Source organism: Rissa tridactyla, chromosome 27 (assembly GCF_028500815.1).
Source record: "Rissa tridactyla isolate bRisTri1 chromosome 27, bRisTri1.patW.cur.20221130, whole genome shotgun sequence".
NCBI lineage: Eukaryota > Metazoa > Chordata > Aves > Charadriiformes > Laridae > Rissa > Rissa tridactyla.
Genome location: NC_071492.1, coordinates 678,660 through 694,775, shown reverse-complemented (window position 1 = coordinate 694,775; position 16,116 = coordinate 678,660). Strand labels below are relative to the sequence as shown.

The 16,116-nt window shown below is 59.8% G+C and overlaps 2 protein-coding genes across 2 annotated transcripts; both read right to left on the bottom strand.

Moving 5' to 3' along the window:
- Positions 1-569: 569 nt before the first annotated feature.
- Positions 570-11,804, bottom strand: LOC128901672 (butyrophilin subfamily 3 member A2-like). Its single transcript, XM_054183799.1, has 6 exons — positions 11,729-11,804; positions 3,853-3,937; positions 3,027-3,374; positions 2,021-2,302; positions 1,281-1,385; positions 570-982 (listed from the first exon to the last, which is right to left on the bottom strand). Exons 2-6 carry the CDS (start codon positions 3,923-3,925, stop codon positions 738-740), a joined length of 1,053 nt encoding a protein of 350 aa, XP_054039774.1. The 5' UTR covers positions 3,926-3,937; positions 11,729-11,804; the 3' UTR covers positions 570-737.
- Positions 4,707-10,296, bottom strand: LOC128901595 (butyrophilin subfamily 1 member A1-like). Its single transcript, XM_054183667.1, has 7 exons — positions 10,013-10,296; positions 9,274-9,378; positions 8,485-8,505; positions 7,049-7,081; positions 6,487-6,551; positions 6,061-6,201; positions 4,707-4,772 (listed from the first exon to the last, which is right to left on the bottom strand). Exons 1-7 carry the CDS (start codon positions 10,290-10,292, stop codon positions 4,707-4,709), a joined length of 711 nt encoding a protein of 236 aa, XP_054039642.1. The 5' UTR covers positions 10,293-10,296.
- Positions 11,805-16,116: the final 4,312 nt, after the last annotated feature.

Sequence of the window (16,116 nt, the reverse complement as noted above, 5' to 3'; positions counted from 1 at the left end):
GGATGGAGGGATGGAGGGGACGGGCAAAGGGGGAAAGGGCCGAGCACAGAGCTCCCAGGAGAGGACACCGAGGCAAGAGGAGATCACGGAGACTCACCCAACCGTGCAGCTTGTTCCTCTGGAATGGAAAAAAAGAAGCCATGAGTGATGAGAGGGGACGGCTTCTCATCCCATGGCTGCTCCTTTAGGAGCGCACAGAGCTCGAGGAGAGCTCAGAGAGTTTGGGGAGTGGGAAAAGACCACAAAACCCTGTGAATGGCCCCCTCCAACCAGGTCATGTCCCATGGCCGGTCCCCAGGGAGTCTGGCCAAGGGAGAGGGTCCATCCCTGGGCTGGTGTCCCCCAGTTGCCCACCCTCCCAGGCACATCCCCTTGGGGTTTCCCCACACCCAGGGGATGGAGGGATGGAGGGGACGGGCAAAGGGGGAAAGGGCCGATCAGAGAGCTCCCGGGAGAGGACACCGAGCCAAGAGGAGATCACGGAGACTCACCCAACCGTGCAGCTTGTTCCTCTGGAATGGAAAAAAAGAAACGATGAGTGATGAGAGGGGACGGCTTCTCATCCCATGGCTGTTCCTGCAGCAGCAGGCAGAGCTGGCGAGACCCCAAACTCCTTGTGTTTGGGGAGTGGGAAAAGACCGTGTGGGTCCCAGAGCAGGTTCCCTGCCTCCCTTCTCCCCCAGCCACCCCTCCCAGGCACCCTGCATTGAAGCCTGACTTGAGCAGAGATTTAAGGCTCAGCCTGATTTAAGCTGACTGATTACGGGTCCCCACTTCTCCCCATGACTTAGGTCACCTCCTGGGCCCCGTTCCCAGACCCAGTGCTCTCCAGTCCCCTTCTGGGCTCCATCAACCCAGACCAATGACCACAGGGCGATCAAGAGCCACCCAGAGCCACGTCCCTCCCAGGGGGCTCCTTTCTCAGGAGGCTTCGCTGGTGGCAGGGGCCAGAAGGACTCACCCAGCGCTCTGGACAGCCCCACTGCAAAGCAAAGGCAGAGGAAAAGGAGGTCAGGAGAGCAGCTGCTTCATCGGCGCTAACATCTCACCAGAGACTCTTGCACCGTCCCACCAGCCAGGTGCTCTGGCCACGCTCCCTGGCCTCCCACCCACGCCCCGGGTCCTTGTCCCCATCCCTCCTGTGCCCAAAGAGCTTCTTTAATGAAGGCAAAACACCTTTTGACACGACTGTCATCCCCTTCTACGTACGTCCATGGGCCAGGGCTCGGCCTTGCTCCACCCCGATCCCCTCCATTCCATCCCCCCCGTGACAAACTCACCTTTCCTTCGCCAGAGATAAACATTGAGACCAAATGACACCACTGAAAGCACGAGGGAGACACCCAGAGCTGCCATCCAAGGACGGGCGTTGTGGAAAAAGGGAGCTGAGAAACAAAAACACAGCAGGAAAAGGGCTCACTTTGCACTCCTGTGTAGGAGGAAAATGAAAGGGAGAGAGAAAAACTCCAAGTTCTAACTCATCGTCAGGGTTTTGGCTGGGATGGAATGAACAAGTGGACGTCATCGCTTGCAGCTATTGAGGGATGGGATGTTTTGGATTTGGGATGAGAAGCAGCGATGGGAGCGCACTGATGGTTTTGGGTGTCGCTGGGCAGTCGAGGAATGGTCTGCTCCTCACACCACCCCACCAGCGAGTGGGCTTGGGGGCGCAAACAGCTGGGACGAAACCTGTTACTCTTCCCATTCTCTATCCCATCCCAACGGTGGGGAATGAGCGAGGGGCTGCGCGGTGCCGGCTCTGGGCTGGGATTACACCACCCCACTCCTAAAGCCTTGTGCTGGGAGCCCCGGGCTCAAGGGGACATCGTCCTCTCCAGCCCACGGCCATCCCAATGCTGCCCTGAAGCCCGCCAGGCTCAGGTTATCTCCTGCGTTAAAGCTCACCTGCGGGTGCATCCCCTCCCATTCCCCCACCCCCCGCACGTTTCTCCAGCCCCCCGAGATCAAACCGCCCCCGCCCCCAAGTGCAGCCAACCCCAGCCCCGCTGCCATCCTGCACCTGAGATGTGCAGGGACGACGCCTGCTCCTGCTCCAGGCGGCTGTTCCTCACCACGCACGACAAGTTCCCATCGCCCTTCCCGCTCACCACGACGACATCTTGGATCTCAAACAGGCCCCTCTCGTCAGAGGAACGTCTCTGGGAGACCGAGGGCAGACGCTGCCCGTTGGCAGCCTTCCACAGCACCTGCGGTTGCGGGTACCAGCCGGCCGATCCACACACCACCCGGATGCCTCCGTCCTGGTGAGCCTCCAGAGAGAGGAGAGGGACGGAGCCCGTGGCTGGGTGAAGAGCCCGCCGTTGGGCTGAGTTAGGGATGGACTCGGCTCATAGGCAAAGACCCAACCCCGTACCAGACACATCCCATTGTCCCGAGGGGGCTGTGGGACCGCACACGTGCTCCTCACACCACCCAAACCACCCCAACGTGTGCAGGAACCGGAGAGCATTGATGCCCAATGACCCCACATCGCCCATAAAACAGCCCGGCAGAGGAGGACCCAGAGGCCGAGCAAGGTCTCTGCCCTCTCCCGGCCTTGTCCAAGAAGCCCTGAGGCTTCCAGACGAGGCGCCAGGTCTCCTCCGGCACAAACGGCAAAGGCAAAGCAAGGATCCAGCTGGTGGGACCTGGGAAGAGGGCTCTTCCCAACGCCAGGCACAGTGGTAGCTCCCATCCTGGGCTCGCTTGGCAGCCCAGGCCCTGAGCCCAAGCAGCTGCTCAGCAGCTTCTCCCCTGTGCCCTCACAACACCTCGAGGACACCACAGAGACACAAAGCCACCTCGTTTGTGCCACTCTGCCCCCAAAAACACCTCCAGCACCATGTCTGTGCTCCATCCTGGGCAGGCACGGATGAGAAGGGTCCCCTTCAACCCACCCTCTGTCAAGGTCTATTGGCCTTTGGCATTGGATGGATGGACGTGAGGATGGGACAGAGGTCTGGGAGGGACACACCAACCCAGGGACACCTGAGCCACCCCCAGGAAACACCGCATCAGCCACAAACCTGCCACCTCCAGCTCCACCATGGCTTCTCCATAAGTGGTAGCATTTTGCACAGTGCAGACGTACTGGCCATCATCAGAGGGTCTCACCCCAGCGAGTCGCAAGTCCAGGGTCCCACCGGAGAGACCATCTCTGACCAACTCTGTCCTTCCAATGTATTCCTGTATCTGTGCCCCGACCAGGTCCTCTCCATTTCGGTAGAGATGCACGATTTCAGAGAACTGGTGCCGGATCCACCTGATCTCCAAGCTCCGAGCGTCTGTGCGTGGGGACAAGTGACACGGCAGCACAACGTCCTGCCCCACGGTGGCAAGGAGAGGTCGGTCTGGTCCCACCACTCTGAACTCAGCTTGGGGACGGAGAAGGACACAGAGAGACGGAGATTGCGCCCACGTTAATTTGGGGCGTTGCATGGCAAGGGGCGAGCGTGGTGTGAGCGGTTCCCGCTCCATCCCGCGGGCGTCGCTTTGCCCTCCCCGTGCTCCAAAGAGCCTGGAGAAACTGGAGAGGGAGTGGGAGGACTCCAAGGAGAAGGAGGTTCCCTGGGAGTGGGAACCTGCTCCAGAAAGTCACCCCCAACCCCGAAAATAGCCCCCAGCCCGGCCAGCCCTGGGAGAAGGGACAAAGGCTTTAGGGGAGCACTGCGGGACGGGACTGAAGGTGTCCCAGGGCAAGGGACGTGGGGGTGGCATCAAGAGCCCAAGGGAAAGTGAAACCCATCCGCGGCCGAGCTCTGGGCTCAGCTCCTCCTGCCCCACGGCACCTCCCCTGCCCCACATCTGCCCCCCGCAGCGGGCTCAGCGCCCCCAGCCCTGCAGGATCCCTACCTGATCCCAGGCGGAGCACGTGGAGAGTCAGGAAATAACTCAGGAGGCCCCTGGGGCTGGCGGGGAACCCCATCTGCGGGCGCAGCTGGAGAAGAGGGTGGGAAGGGAGGCAGAGGGAGGGCAAGGGGGGGTTAGAGCCGCTGGGGAGGGGATGGGGAAGAAGGGCTGCACCGGCCCCCAGGGAGGCTCCAGAAATCCCACCAAACCCCCCGCACCCTGCCGTCGGGAGGAACCGTCGGTCGAGGGCAGGACGGGCCCACGCTGCGGCTCCCGCTGCAGCCCCTGCTCTGCCCCACTGCCCTTCCCCAGCATTTGCGCTGAACCCCTTTCAAGACTTTAAATTAATTAGAGATTCTAAATCCCCTGCAAAAAGAAAAATCACTCACCCGACGTGTACAAGTTGCACCCAACATCTCCAACCTTTTTCTAGTTGCCGGGTGCAGATTTATGGACTTCGGAATGACTTCAAGGTCCACCACCACCCCCCCCCACGCCTTGAGCTGAGGTTCCTCACCCAGCGCTGCTCCCTGTCAGCGGGGTTAGAGTCATAAAATAAACCTCCAAGCTCAAAATGCCAAAGAGAAACCATCACCCTCCCCGTTCCTGGGTGGGAGGTGGTGGAGGTGTCTTTTCCCAGGGCTGCACCTCTCCTGGCAGCCTGTGCTGGGGCAGAGACCTCGGCGAGGTTTTGCATCCATAAAGAAGCATTTCCTTTCCCGAAAGGGGATGATTTTCTTTCCTACGGCCATTGTCGCTGAAGGAATGTATCTTGTTTTCCTGCTCATCATCTCTCCTTTCGCTCTCTGGCCTGCCCCACCTCCGGAGCAAGCCCCAGACCACACCATGATGGTGGTTCACCCGCACCGGTTCCGCTCTCTCTCTCTCTCTGGAGGTTTTTTGCGTTCTTTCAGGACATTTGTCTGTTGGGGAGTAAAATGCGGCAGCCCATCAGCCTCAGGAATCCAAAAAAAAAAAAAAAAAGGAAAAAAAAAAAGAAGGAAACCATGAAAAGATGGGCATTTGGGTGCGAGCAGGTTAAACCCAGCTTCGTCGTGATTTTTGGAGATGGTGGAGGAGCCCAGCAGTGTCCCTGCAGCCCTACAAGAGCAAGGAGCTTGTGGGGAGTGAGGGACACGCGGACAAGAAGGGTTTGGGGGGGGCTTCAAGTGTCAGGACGCCTCAGCTGTGCCCTGTCCCTCTGCCCTGTCAACTTGGGGACCTCACATCCCCTGGGAGGACGTGTCCCCTGCTGTCCCCGATGTCCCACCCTCATCCATACTCAAAATATTGGGGGTGGGGGGCCGTAGCCATAGCAGGGGGTGGGTACGGGGGTGCTGAGTGGGGTCATACCCAACTCTGGGGGGCCTGGGGACGGTCCCCAGCCCTGGGGAGGGGCACCGGGGTGCCCGTCCCCAGTTCAACACCCAACCCCGGAGCAGCAGCAGCCATCAATATTGTGAAATATCCGTCTGAAACAAGCCCAGCTTGGAAAACGCCTCCCACGTTCAGAAGTTTCCTCTTCTGCTGCACCTGAAGCCGCTCTGGGACAAAGACGCTTTCGCGCACAGAGCCAAAATCCCCCAAATAAGCAAAGAGCCGCTGCCGCCTTCACCCAACGCCCAACTGGGAAGGGAACTGGGTGCGGAAAACCCTTCTCTGCAGTAAAGGATGACGTGGTTTAGGAGGATGCTCCCAGAAGTGGGGCACCCCGGGGACAAGGCTCATGCCCCACTGGGGACTCCCCAGCACGGAGACTGGTGGGTGCCTGCAAATCCTCTTGGCGGGCAGCAAGGAACCAGGACAAAAACCCCCCGGAACCATCACAGCCAGGCTCCGTGTTCACCAACAAATCTTTATTGACACCAACCCTGCTGTGCCGGAGCAGGACACGCTGCGTGTAAGGGGAAGAAGAGCCCAAACCCACGGCTCAGCACCCAGAAAACGTCCCCAAAATCCCACCCAGCCAAAAACTGGTGTTTGTGAGGCCAGACAGCGTCCGAGGCAGCCCCCGTCCCCTGCCCCTCACTCCCCCTCTGCTCCCTGGGCTGGGGCACAGGGATGGACGTCTCCCGCGGGATCCAGGAGAGGAGAGCGGGGAGTCTCTGGAGAAGGGCAGGGGCTGCCGGCGGCCGGGGAGGGGAGGGAAGGGGGGATGAGGGTCTGGGGGGCGCTGCCCCTCAGGCACAGCTGGGTTTTCTCTGTTTCTACCCAAAACAAGGGGCGCAGGGTCTCCCCTTTGAACGAGGCTGGTGGGAACGTGAAGATCTCGACCCCGGTGTCGGCATGGAGGAAAGTCACCAGCCCGCGGGCGCAGTCCAGACAGACCCAGATCCTGCTGGGGAGCGGGGACTGGGGGAGGAAGGTGCGAGGAGAGGTGAGAGACACAAACTGCCCATAGCAGTGCTGCACTGCCCAGATCCCTCCTTCAGGGCTCATGACCGTGCTCCCCTTCCTCTCCACAGACTCCCTGGCCACCCCAACACCCCACCATGAGTCACCTCCCACCTCCCCCTCCACCTCCACCTCCCAGCAGTGTCTCCCCTCCCGGAACCCCTCCCGGCCCAAAACGCAGCAATAATAGGTAAATCTCTCTGGGAGGTTGGGCAGGTCCTGCCGTTCTCTTTGCCACCTCACACGCCTCCGATCGTCCAACAGGACGAGTTGGGAATGAGCCGTGTTTGGATCCAGGGTCACCACGTCTGCAGGGGACAGGAGGAGCCGCAGCATCAGAGCTCAGTCCCCGGGCAGGTTTCACCCCCTCGGGGACAGGACCTGCCCCGCGGGGCAGGAGACTGGGCATCTCCTTCCTCCTCTCCATCCCCACCGTGGGGCCGGCCCCAGCACGGCCACGGCCGAGCTCGGTCCCGTGGGAAGAGGCACCGGTGGGGCTGCAGCCCGCGCAGGGAGGAGCAGGACGGGGAGGCAGGGGCTGGGCTGGGCAGCGCACGGGGTCTCAGGGGGTGGTGGCTCCTCTGGGGCCCAAGGGGGTGACTCAGAATGGGGCGAAACGGCAAGAAAACGGGGCGAGATACAGCCCAGTGCCATGGTCTGGGGGGGTCTGAGTCACCAATACGACCTGGGATGGCCAGTCCCCCTTCAGTGGCCACCCAGCGCCTTCACTGGCCACCCAGTTACACCTCCCGCAGAGGGAAAGGGAGGAGAACCACCCATAAAATACAGTAAAATACGCAATTACCTGGATTTTCAGGAAGCAGGAACTTTCTCCACGCTACAAGGAGGGACGAGAGCAAGGTCACGTCCCACGGCCGGTCCCCAGGGACTCGGGGCAGGGGAGAGGGTCCATCCCTGGGCTGGTGTCCCCCGGCCGCCCACCCTCCCGGGCATGTCCCCTGGGGGTTTGCTCAGATCCAGGGGATGGAGGGGATGGAGGGGACGGACACAGCGGGAAAGGGCCGAGCAGAGAGCACCCGGGAGAGGACACCGAGGCAAGAGGAGATCACGGAGACTCACCCAACCGTGCAGCTTGTTCCTCTGGAATGGAAAAAAAGAAGCGCTGAGTGATGAGAGGGGACGGCTTCTCATCCCATGGCTGCTCCTTTAGGAGCGCACAGAGCTCGAGGAGAGCTCAGAGAGTTTGGGGAGTGGGAAAAGACCACAAAACCCTGTGAATGGCCCCCTCCAACCAGGTCATGTCCCACGGCCGGTCCCCAGGGAGTCTGGCCAAGGGAGAGGGTCCATCCCTGGGCTGGTGTCCCCCAGCTGCCCACCCTCCCAGGCACATCCCCTTGGGGTTTCCCCACACCCAGGGGATGGAGGGATGGAGGGGACGGGCAACGTGGGAAAGGGCCGAGCACAGAGCGCCCGGGAGAGGACACCGAGCCAAGAGGAGATCACGGAGACTCACCCAGTGCCGCGTCTCGTTCCTCTGGAAAGGAAAAAGAAAGTCAATCATGATGAGAGGGGACAGCTTCTCATCCCACAACTGCACCCGCAGGAGCAGGCAGAGCCCTTCTGTTTGGGGCGGGGGAAAAGAGCCCTTGGCTCCCGGGGGGGCTCCCTCCAGCCAGGTCATGTCCCACGGCTGGTCCCCAGGGAGTCTGGCCAAGGGAGAGGGTCCATCCCTGGGCTGGTGTCCCCGAGCTGCCCACCCTCCCAGGCAGGCACCTCCCCTTGGAGTTTCTGCGGAGCCAGGGGATGGAGGGATGGAGGGGACGGGCAAAGGGGGACAGGGCCAAGCACAGAGCACCCGGGAGAGGACACCGAGGCAGGAGGAGATCACGGAGACTCACCCAGTGCCGCGTCTCGTTCCTCTGGAAAGGATAAAGAAAGTCAATCAGTGATGAGAGGGGACAGCTTCTCATCCCACAACTGCACCCGCAGGAGTTGGCAGAGTCCTTCTGTTGGGGGAGGGGGAAAAGACCCCTTGGCTCCCGGGGGGGCTCCCTCCAGCCTGGTTATGTCCCATGGATGGTGGCCAGTGGGTCTGGGCAGGGGAGAGGGTCCATCCCTGGGCTGGTGTCCCCCAACTGCCCACCCTCCCAGGCACCTCCCCTTGGGGTTTCCCCACCCCCAGGGGATGGAGGGATGGAGGGGACGGGCAAAGGGGGAAAGGGCCGAGCACAGAGCACCCGGGAGAGGACACCGAGCCAAGAGGAGATCACGGAGACTCACTCAGTGCTGTGTCTCGTTCCCCTGGAAAGGATAAAGAAAGTCAATCAGTGATGAGAGGGGACAGCTTCTCGTCCCATGGCTGTTCCTGCAGCAGCAGGCAGAGCTGGCGAGACCCCAGACTCCTTGTGTTTGGGGAGTGGGAAAAGACTGTGTGGGTCCCAGAGCAGGTTCCCTGCCTCCCTTCCCCCCCAGCCACCCCTCCCAGGCACCCTGCATTGAAGCCTGACTTGAGCAGAGATTTAAGGCTCAGCCTGATTTAAGCTGACTGATTACGGGTCCCCACTTCTCCCCATGACTTAGGTCACCTCCTGGGCCCCGTTCCCAGACCCAGTGCTCTCCAGTCCCCTTCTGGGCTCCATCAACCCAGACCAACGACCACAGGGCGATCAAGAACCACCCAGAGCCACGTCCCTCCCAGGGGGCTCCTTTCTCAGGAGGCTTCGCTGGTGGCAGGGGCCAGAAGGACTCACCCAGCGCTCTGGACAGCCCCACTGCAAAGCAAAGGCAGAGGAAGAGGAGGTCAGGAGAGCAGCTGCTTCATCGGCGCTAACATCTCACCAGGGACTCTTGCACTGTCCCACCAGCCAGGTGCTCTGGCCACGCTCCCTGGCCTCCCACCCACGCCCCGGGTCCTTGTCCCCATCCTTCCTGTGCCCAAAGAGCTTCTTTAATGAAGGCAAAACACCTTTTGACACGACTGTCATCCCCTTCTACGTACGTCCATGGGCCAGGGCTCGGCCTTGCTCCACCCCGATCCCCTCCATTCCATCCCCCCCGTGACAAACTCACCTTTCCTTCGCCAGAGATAAGCGATGACGCCAAGTGACACCACTGAAAGCACGAGGAAGACACCCAGAGCTGCCATCCAGTGATGGGCGTTGTGGAAAAAGGGAGCTGAGAAACAAAAACACAGCAGGAAAAGGGCTCACTTTGCACTCCTGTGTAGGAGGAAAATGAAAGGGAGAAAGAAAAACTCCAAGTTCTAACTCATCGTCAGGGTTTTGGCTGGGATGGAATGAACAAGTGGACGTCATCGCTTGCAGCTATTGAGGGATGGGATGTTTTGGATTTGGGATGAGGAGCAGCGATGGGAGCGCACTGATGGTTTTGGGTGTCGCTGGGCAGTCGAGGAATGGTCTGCTCCTCACACCGCCCCACCAGCGAGTGGGCTTGGGGGCGCAAACAGCTGGGACGAAACCTGTTACTCTTCCCATTCTCTATCCCATCCCAACGGTGGGGAATGAGCAAGGGGCTGCGCGGTGCCGGCTCTGGGCTGGGATTACACCACCCCACTCCTAAAGCCTTGTGCTGGGAGCCCCGGGCTCAAGGGGACATCGTCCTCTCCAGCCCACGGCCATCCCAATGCTCCCCTGAAGCCCGCCAGGCTCAGGTTATCTCCTGCGCTAAAGCTCACCTGCGGGTGCATCCCCTCCCATTCCCCCACCCCCCGCACGTCTCTCCAGCCCCCCGAGATCAAACCACCCGCCCCCCAAGCGCAGTCAACCCCAGCCCCGCTGCCATCCTGCACCTGAGATGTGCAGGGACGACGCCTGATCCTGCTCCAGGCGGCTGTTCCTCACCACGCACGACAAGTTCCCATCGCCCTTCCCGCTCACCACGACGACATCTTGGATCTCAAACAGGCCCCTCTCGTCAGAGGAACGTCTCTGGGAGACCGAGGGCAGACGCTGCCCGTTGGCAGCCTTCCACAGCACCTGCGGTTGTGGGTACCAGCCGGCCGATCCACACACCACCCGGATGCCTCCGTCCTGGTGAGCCTCCAGAGAGAGGAGAGGGACGGAGCCCATGGCTGGGGGAAGAACGCGCCATTGGGCTGAGTTAGGGATGGACTCGGCTCAAAGGCAAAGACCCAACCCCGTACCAGACACATCCCATTGTCCCGAGGGGGCTGTGGGACCGCGCACGTGCTCCTCACACCACCCAAACCACCCCAACGTGTGCAGGAACCGGAGAGCATTGATGCCCAATGACCCCACATCGCCCATAAAACAGCCCGGCAGAGGAGGACCCAGAGGCCGAGCAAGGTCTCTGCCCTCTCCCGGCCTTGTCCAAGAAGCCCTGAGGCTTCCAGACGAGGCGCCAGGTCTCCTCCGGCACAAACGGCAAAGGCAAAGCAAGGATCCAGCTGGTGGGACCTGGGAAGAGGGCTCTTCCCAACGCCAGGCACAGTGGTAGCTCCCATCCTGGGCTCGCTTGGCAGCCCAGGCCCTGAGCCCAAGCAGCTGCTCAGCAGCTTCTCCCCTGTGCCCTCACAACACCTCGAGGACACCACAGAGACACAAAGCCACCTCGTTTGTGCCGCTCTGCCCCCAAAAACACCAGGTCGATCTGGTCCCACCACTCTGAACTCAGCTTGGGGACGGAGAAGGACACAGAGAGACGGAGATTGCGCCCACGTTAATTCGGGGCGTTGCATGGCAAGGGGCGAGCGTGGCGTGAGCGGTGCCCGCTGCATCCCCCGGGCGTCGCTGTTCCCCCATCTGTGCTCCAAAGAGCCTGGAGAACCTGGAGAGGGAGTGGGAGGACTCCAAGGAGAAGGAGGTTCCCTGGGAGTGGGATCCTGCTCCAGAAAGTCACCCCCACCCCCGAAAATGACCCGCAGCTCGGCCAGCCCTGGGAGAAGGGACAAACGCTTTAGGGGAGCACTGCGGGACGGGACTGAAGGTGTCCCAGGGCAAGGGACGTGGGGGTGGCATCAAGAGCCCAAGGGAAAGTGAAACCCATCCGCGGCCGAGCTCTGGGCTCAGCTCCTCCTGCCCCACGGCACCTCCCCTGCCCCACATCTGCCCCCCGCAGCGGGCTCAGCGCCCCCAGCCCTGCAGGATCCCTACCTGATCCCAGGCGGAGCACGTGGAGAGTCAGGAAATAGCTCAGGAGGCCCCTGGGGCTGGCGGGGAACCCCATCTGCGGGCGCAGCTGGAGAAGAGGGTGGGAAGGGAGGCAGAGGGAGGGCAAGGGGGGGTTAGAGCCGCCGGGGAGGGGATGGGGAAGAAGGGCTGCACCGGCCCCCAGGGAGGCTCCAGAAATCCCACCAAACCCCCCGCACCCTGTCGTCGGGAGGAACCGTCGGTCGAGGGCAGGACGGGCCCACGCCGCGGCTCCCGCTGCAGCCCCTGCTCTGCCCCACTGCCCCCCTCCCCCCTGGGTTTCTTCTGAACCCCTTATACGAGACTTTAAATTAATTAGAGATTCTTAATGCCCTGCGGAAAGGAAATTCACTCACCGGACGGGTACCATCTGCAGGAGGCACCTGGTAACTCCCAACACCTCCAAGCTTTGTCCGGTTTTCCAGGTGCAGAATTATGGGCTTTGGAGTGACTCCAGGCTCCACCCCACCCCCGAGGCCAGGGGAAAAAGAAGAAGAATGAAAGTAGGAAAAAGAAGAAGAAACGTGGGAAAACAAGAAGAAAAGTGGGAAAAAGAAGAAGAAAAGTAGGAAAAAGAAGAAAACTGGAAAAAAGAAGAAGAAAAGTAGGAAAAAGAACAAGAAAAGTGGGAAAAAGAAGATGAAAAGTGGGAAAAAGAAGCAGAAAAGTAGGAAAAGAAGAGGAAAAGAAGGAAAAAGAAGAAGAAAAATGGAAAAAAGAAGAAGAAAAGTAGGAGAAAGAAGAAAACTGGAAAAAGAAGAAGAAAAGTAGGAAAAGAAGAAGAAAAGTAGGAAAAAGAAGGAGAAAAGTAGGAAAAGAAGAAGAAAAGTGGAAAAAAGAAGAAGAAAATTAGGAAAAGAAGAAAAAAGTGGTAAAAAGAAGAAGAAAAGCAGGAAAAGAAGAAAAGTGGAAAAAGAAGAGGAAGAGTGGAAAAAGAAGAAGAAAAGTAGGAAAAGAAGAAGAAAAGTGGAAAAAAGAAGAAGAAAAGTAGGAAAAAAGAAGAAAAGTAGGAAAAGGAAGAAGAAAAGTAGGAAAAAGGAGAAAAGTAGGAAAAAGAAGAAAAGTGGAAAAAGAAGGAGAAAAGTAGGAAAAGAAGAAGAAAAGTGGAAAAAAGACGAAGAAAAGTAGGAAAAGAAGAAGAAAAGTGGGAAAAAGAAGAAGAAAAGTAGGAAAAGAAGAAAAGTAGGAAAAAGAAGAAGAAAAATGGAAAAAAGAAGAAGAAAAGTCGTAAAAAGAAGAAAAGTGGAAAAAGAAGGAGAAAAGTAGGAAAAGAAGAAGAAAACTGAAAAAAAGAAGAAAAGTGGGAAAAAGAAGAAGAAAAGTGGAAAAGAGAAGAAAAGTGGAAAGAGAAGAAGAGATGTAGGAAGAAGAAGAAGAAATGTGGAAAAAAGAAGAAGAAAAGTAGGAAAAAGAAGAAGAAAAGTAGGAAAAAGAAGAAGAAAAGCAGGAAAAGAAGAAGAAAAGTGGAAAAAAAAGAAGAAGAAAAGTAGGAAAAGAAGAAGAAAAGTGGGAAAAAGAAGAAGAAAAGCAGGAAAAGAAGAAGAAAAGTGGGAAAAAGAAGAAGAAAAGCAGGAAAAGGAAGAAGAAAAGTGGAAAAAGAAGAAGAAAAGTGGAAAAAGAAGAAGAAAAGCAGGAAAAGAAGAAGAAAAGTGGTGGAACCTCCCCAGTGCCCAGGACGGGGGGACGGTCGTGGCCCCGGTGCTGCTGGCCACGCCGGTCTTGAGACAGGCCGGGACGCTGGTGGCCACCTCGGCCACCTGGGCGCGCATTCGTCCATCTCTCGACCAACACCCCCAGATCCTTTTCTGCCGGGGAGGGCTCCAGCCGCTCCTCCCCCAGCCCCCGGCGTCCATGGGGTTGGTGTGACCCATGGGCAGGACCCGGCACTTGGCCTTGGGCAACATCCCACCAATGCCTTGGGCCCATCCATCTGACACCTCCGGATCCCTCCGTAGATCCATCCATCCCACCCTCTGGCACATCAACACTCCCACCAATGGCTTGGGCCCATCCATCTAACTGGATCCCTCCGTAGATCCATCCATCCCACCCTCCGGCACGTCAACGCTCCCACCAATGCCTTGGGCTTATCCATCTGATGTCTCCGATCCCTCCGTAGATCCATCCATCCCACCCTCCAGCACATCAACGCTCCCACCAACGCCTTGGACCCATCCATCCGACACCTCCAGATCCCTCCGTAGATCCGTCCATCCCACCCTCCGGCACATCAACGCTCCCACCAACGCCTTGGGCCCATCCCTCCAACACTTCTGAATCCCTCCGTAGATCCATCCATCCCACCCTCCGGCACGTCAACGCTCCCACCAACGCCTTGGACCCATCCATCCAACCGGATCCCTCCATAGATCCATCCATCCCACCCTCCGGCACGTCAACGCTCCCACCAATGCCTTGGACCCATCCATCCGACACTTCCGGATCCCTCCGTAGATCCATCCATCCCACCCTCCAGCACATCAACGCTCCCACCAACGCCTTGGACCCATCCATCCGACAGCTCCAGACCCCTCCGTAGATCCGTCCATCCCACCCTCCGGCACATCAATGCTCCCACCAACGCCTTGGGCCCATCCCTCTGACACTTCCGAATCCCTCCGTAGGTCCATCCATCCCACCCTCCGGCACGTCAACGCTCCCACCAACGCCTTGGACCCATCCATCCAACCGGATCCCTCCATAGATCCATCCATCCCACCCTCCGGCACGTCAACGCTCCCACCAATGCCTTGGACCCATCCATCCGACATTTCCGGATCCCTCCGTAGATCCATCCATCCCACCCTCCGGCACGTCAACGCTCCCACCAACGCCTTGGGCTCATCCATCCGACAGCTCCAGATCCCTCCGTAGATCCGTCCATCCCACCCTCCAGCACATCAACGCTCCCACCAACGCCTTGGATCCATCCATCCGACAGCTCCAGATCCCTCCGTAGATCCGTCCATCCCACCCTCCGGCACGTCAACGCTCCCACCAACGCCTTGGACCCATCCATCCAACCGGATCCCTCCATAGATCCATCCATCCCACCCTCCGGCACGTCAACGCTCCCACCAACGCCTTGGGCCCATCCCTCCAACACTTCTGAATCCCTCCGTAGATCCATCCATCCCACCCTCCGGCACGCCTCCGTCGGTCAACTTGGGATCCCCCCACTTTGCTGGGATGGTGGAGGGCGGCTCGGGGTGGGGGTGGAGGGAGCATTTCCACCAGCTCCCTTGGGCGGATCCCGTCCCGTCCCGCCCCCATCGGCTTGTGTACGTCCAGGTATCCGGGTGTCCGGGCCAAGCGGGTCAATCCCGGTGACTCAGAGGTTTACGCGGGTGGGGCCCCTCCCCTCCCCCTCCCCCGGAGGTGGCACCCCCCGGGGCTGCCCCACCCCACCAGGACCCTATTTAAGGCCCTTCCCCCGCTGTCCCCCCGTGTCCCCGAAGTCCCCCCGTGTCCCCGGCCATGGCCGGTCCCCGGCTGCCGTCAGCCCTCGGGCTCCTGCTGCTGTGCCTGTGCCTCCCAGGTGGGACTGGGAGGGACTGGGAGGGACTGGGATGGGGACTGGAATAGACTGGGAGGGACTGGGATGGAGACTGGGTCCCCCTTCTCGCCCAGGGGACTGGGATGGGGAACCAGGATAGGGAACTGGGATATACTGGGAGGGACTGGGATGGAGAGTGGGTCCCCCTTCTCGCCCAGGGAACTGGGATGGGGACTGGGATACACTGGGAGGGACTGGGATGGAGACTGGGTCCCCCTTCTTGCCCAGGGGACTGGGATGGGGAACTATGATGGGGAACTGGGATATACTGGGAGGGACTGGGATGGAGACTGGGTCCCTCTTCTCACCCAGGGGACTGGGATGGGGACTGGGATACACTGGGAGGGACTGGGATGGAGACTGGGTCCCCCTTCTCGCCCAGGGGACTGGGATGGGGACTGGGATGGGGACTGGAATATACTGGGAGGGACTGAGATGGAGACTGGGTCCCTCTTCTCACCCAGGGGACTGGGATGGGGAACTATGATGGGGAACTGGGATATACTGGGAGGGACTGGGATGGAGACCGAGTTTCCCTTCCCACCCAGGGGACTGGGATGGGGACTGCGAGGACTGGGAGGGAACTGGAAGGAACTGGAGTGACCGGGAGGAACCGGGAGGGAGACTGGGATGGACTGGGATGGAGACTGTGGGGAACTGGGACGGAGACTGGGATGGACTGCGGGTGACTGGGATGGATTGGGAGGGACTGGGATGGGAACTGGGAGGGACCGGGAAGGACTGGGATGGAGATGGGGGGGTTAGTGGGATGGACTGGGATGGACTGGGATGGAGATGGGGGGTTACTGGGATGAACTGGGATGGACTGGGATGGAGACGGGGGGGTTACTGGGATGAACTGGGATGGACTGGGAGCCGGGACAGCTGCTGACCCCCCCCCCCCCACCACCTTTGGCCCAGTCGCCTCCGGCCGCTGCGACTCGAGCTCCCAGTTGGTCCCACTGACGGCCGGGGTGGATCCCTGCAAGGATCCCGCTGGATTCCTCAGCCCCCAACTGGGTGGGGATGCGGCCGGATCCTACGGAGGCGGCTCGGGATCCTACGGGGACGGATCAGGATCCTACGGGGGCGGATTGGGAGCCTATGGCAGACCGGGATCTGGTGGGCCCTCGGGATCCTACGGACTCGGGCCATATGGGGGTGGATCCGGATCGGCGAGACCCAGCT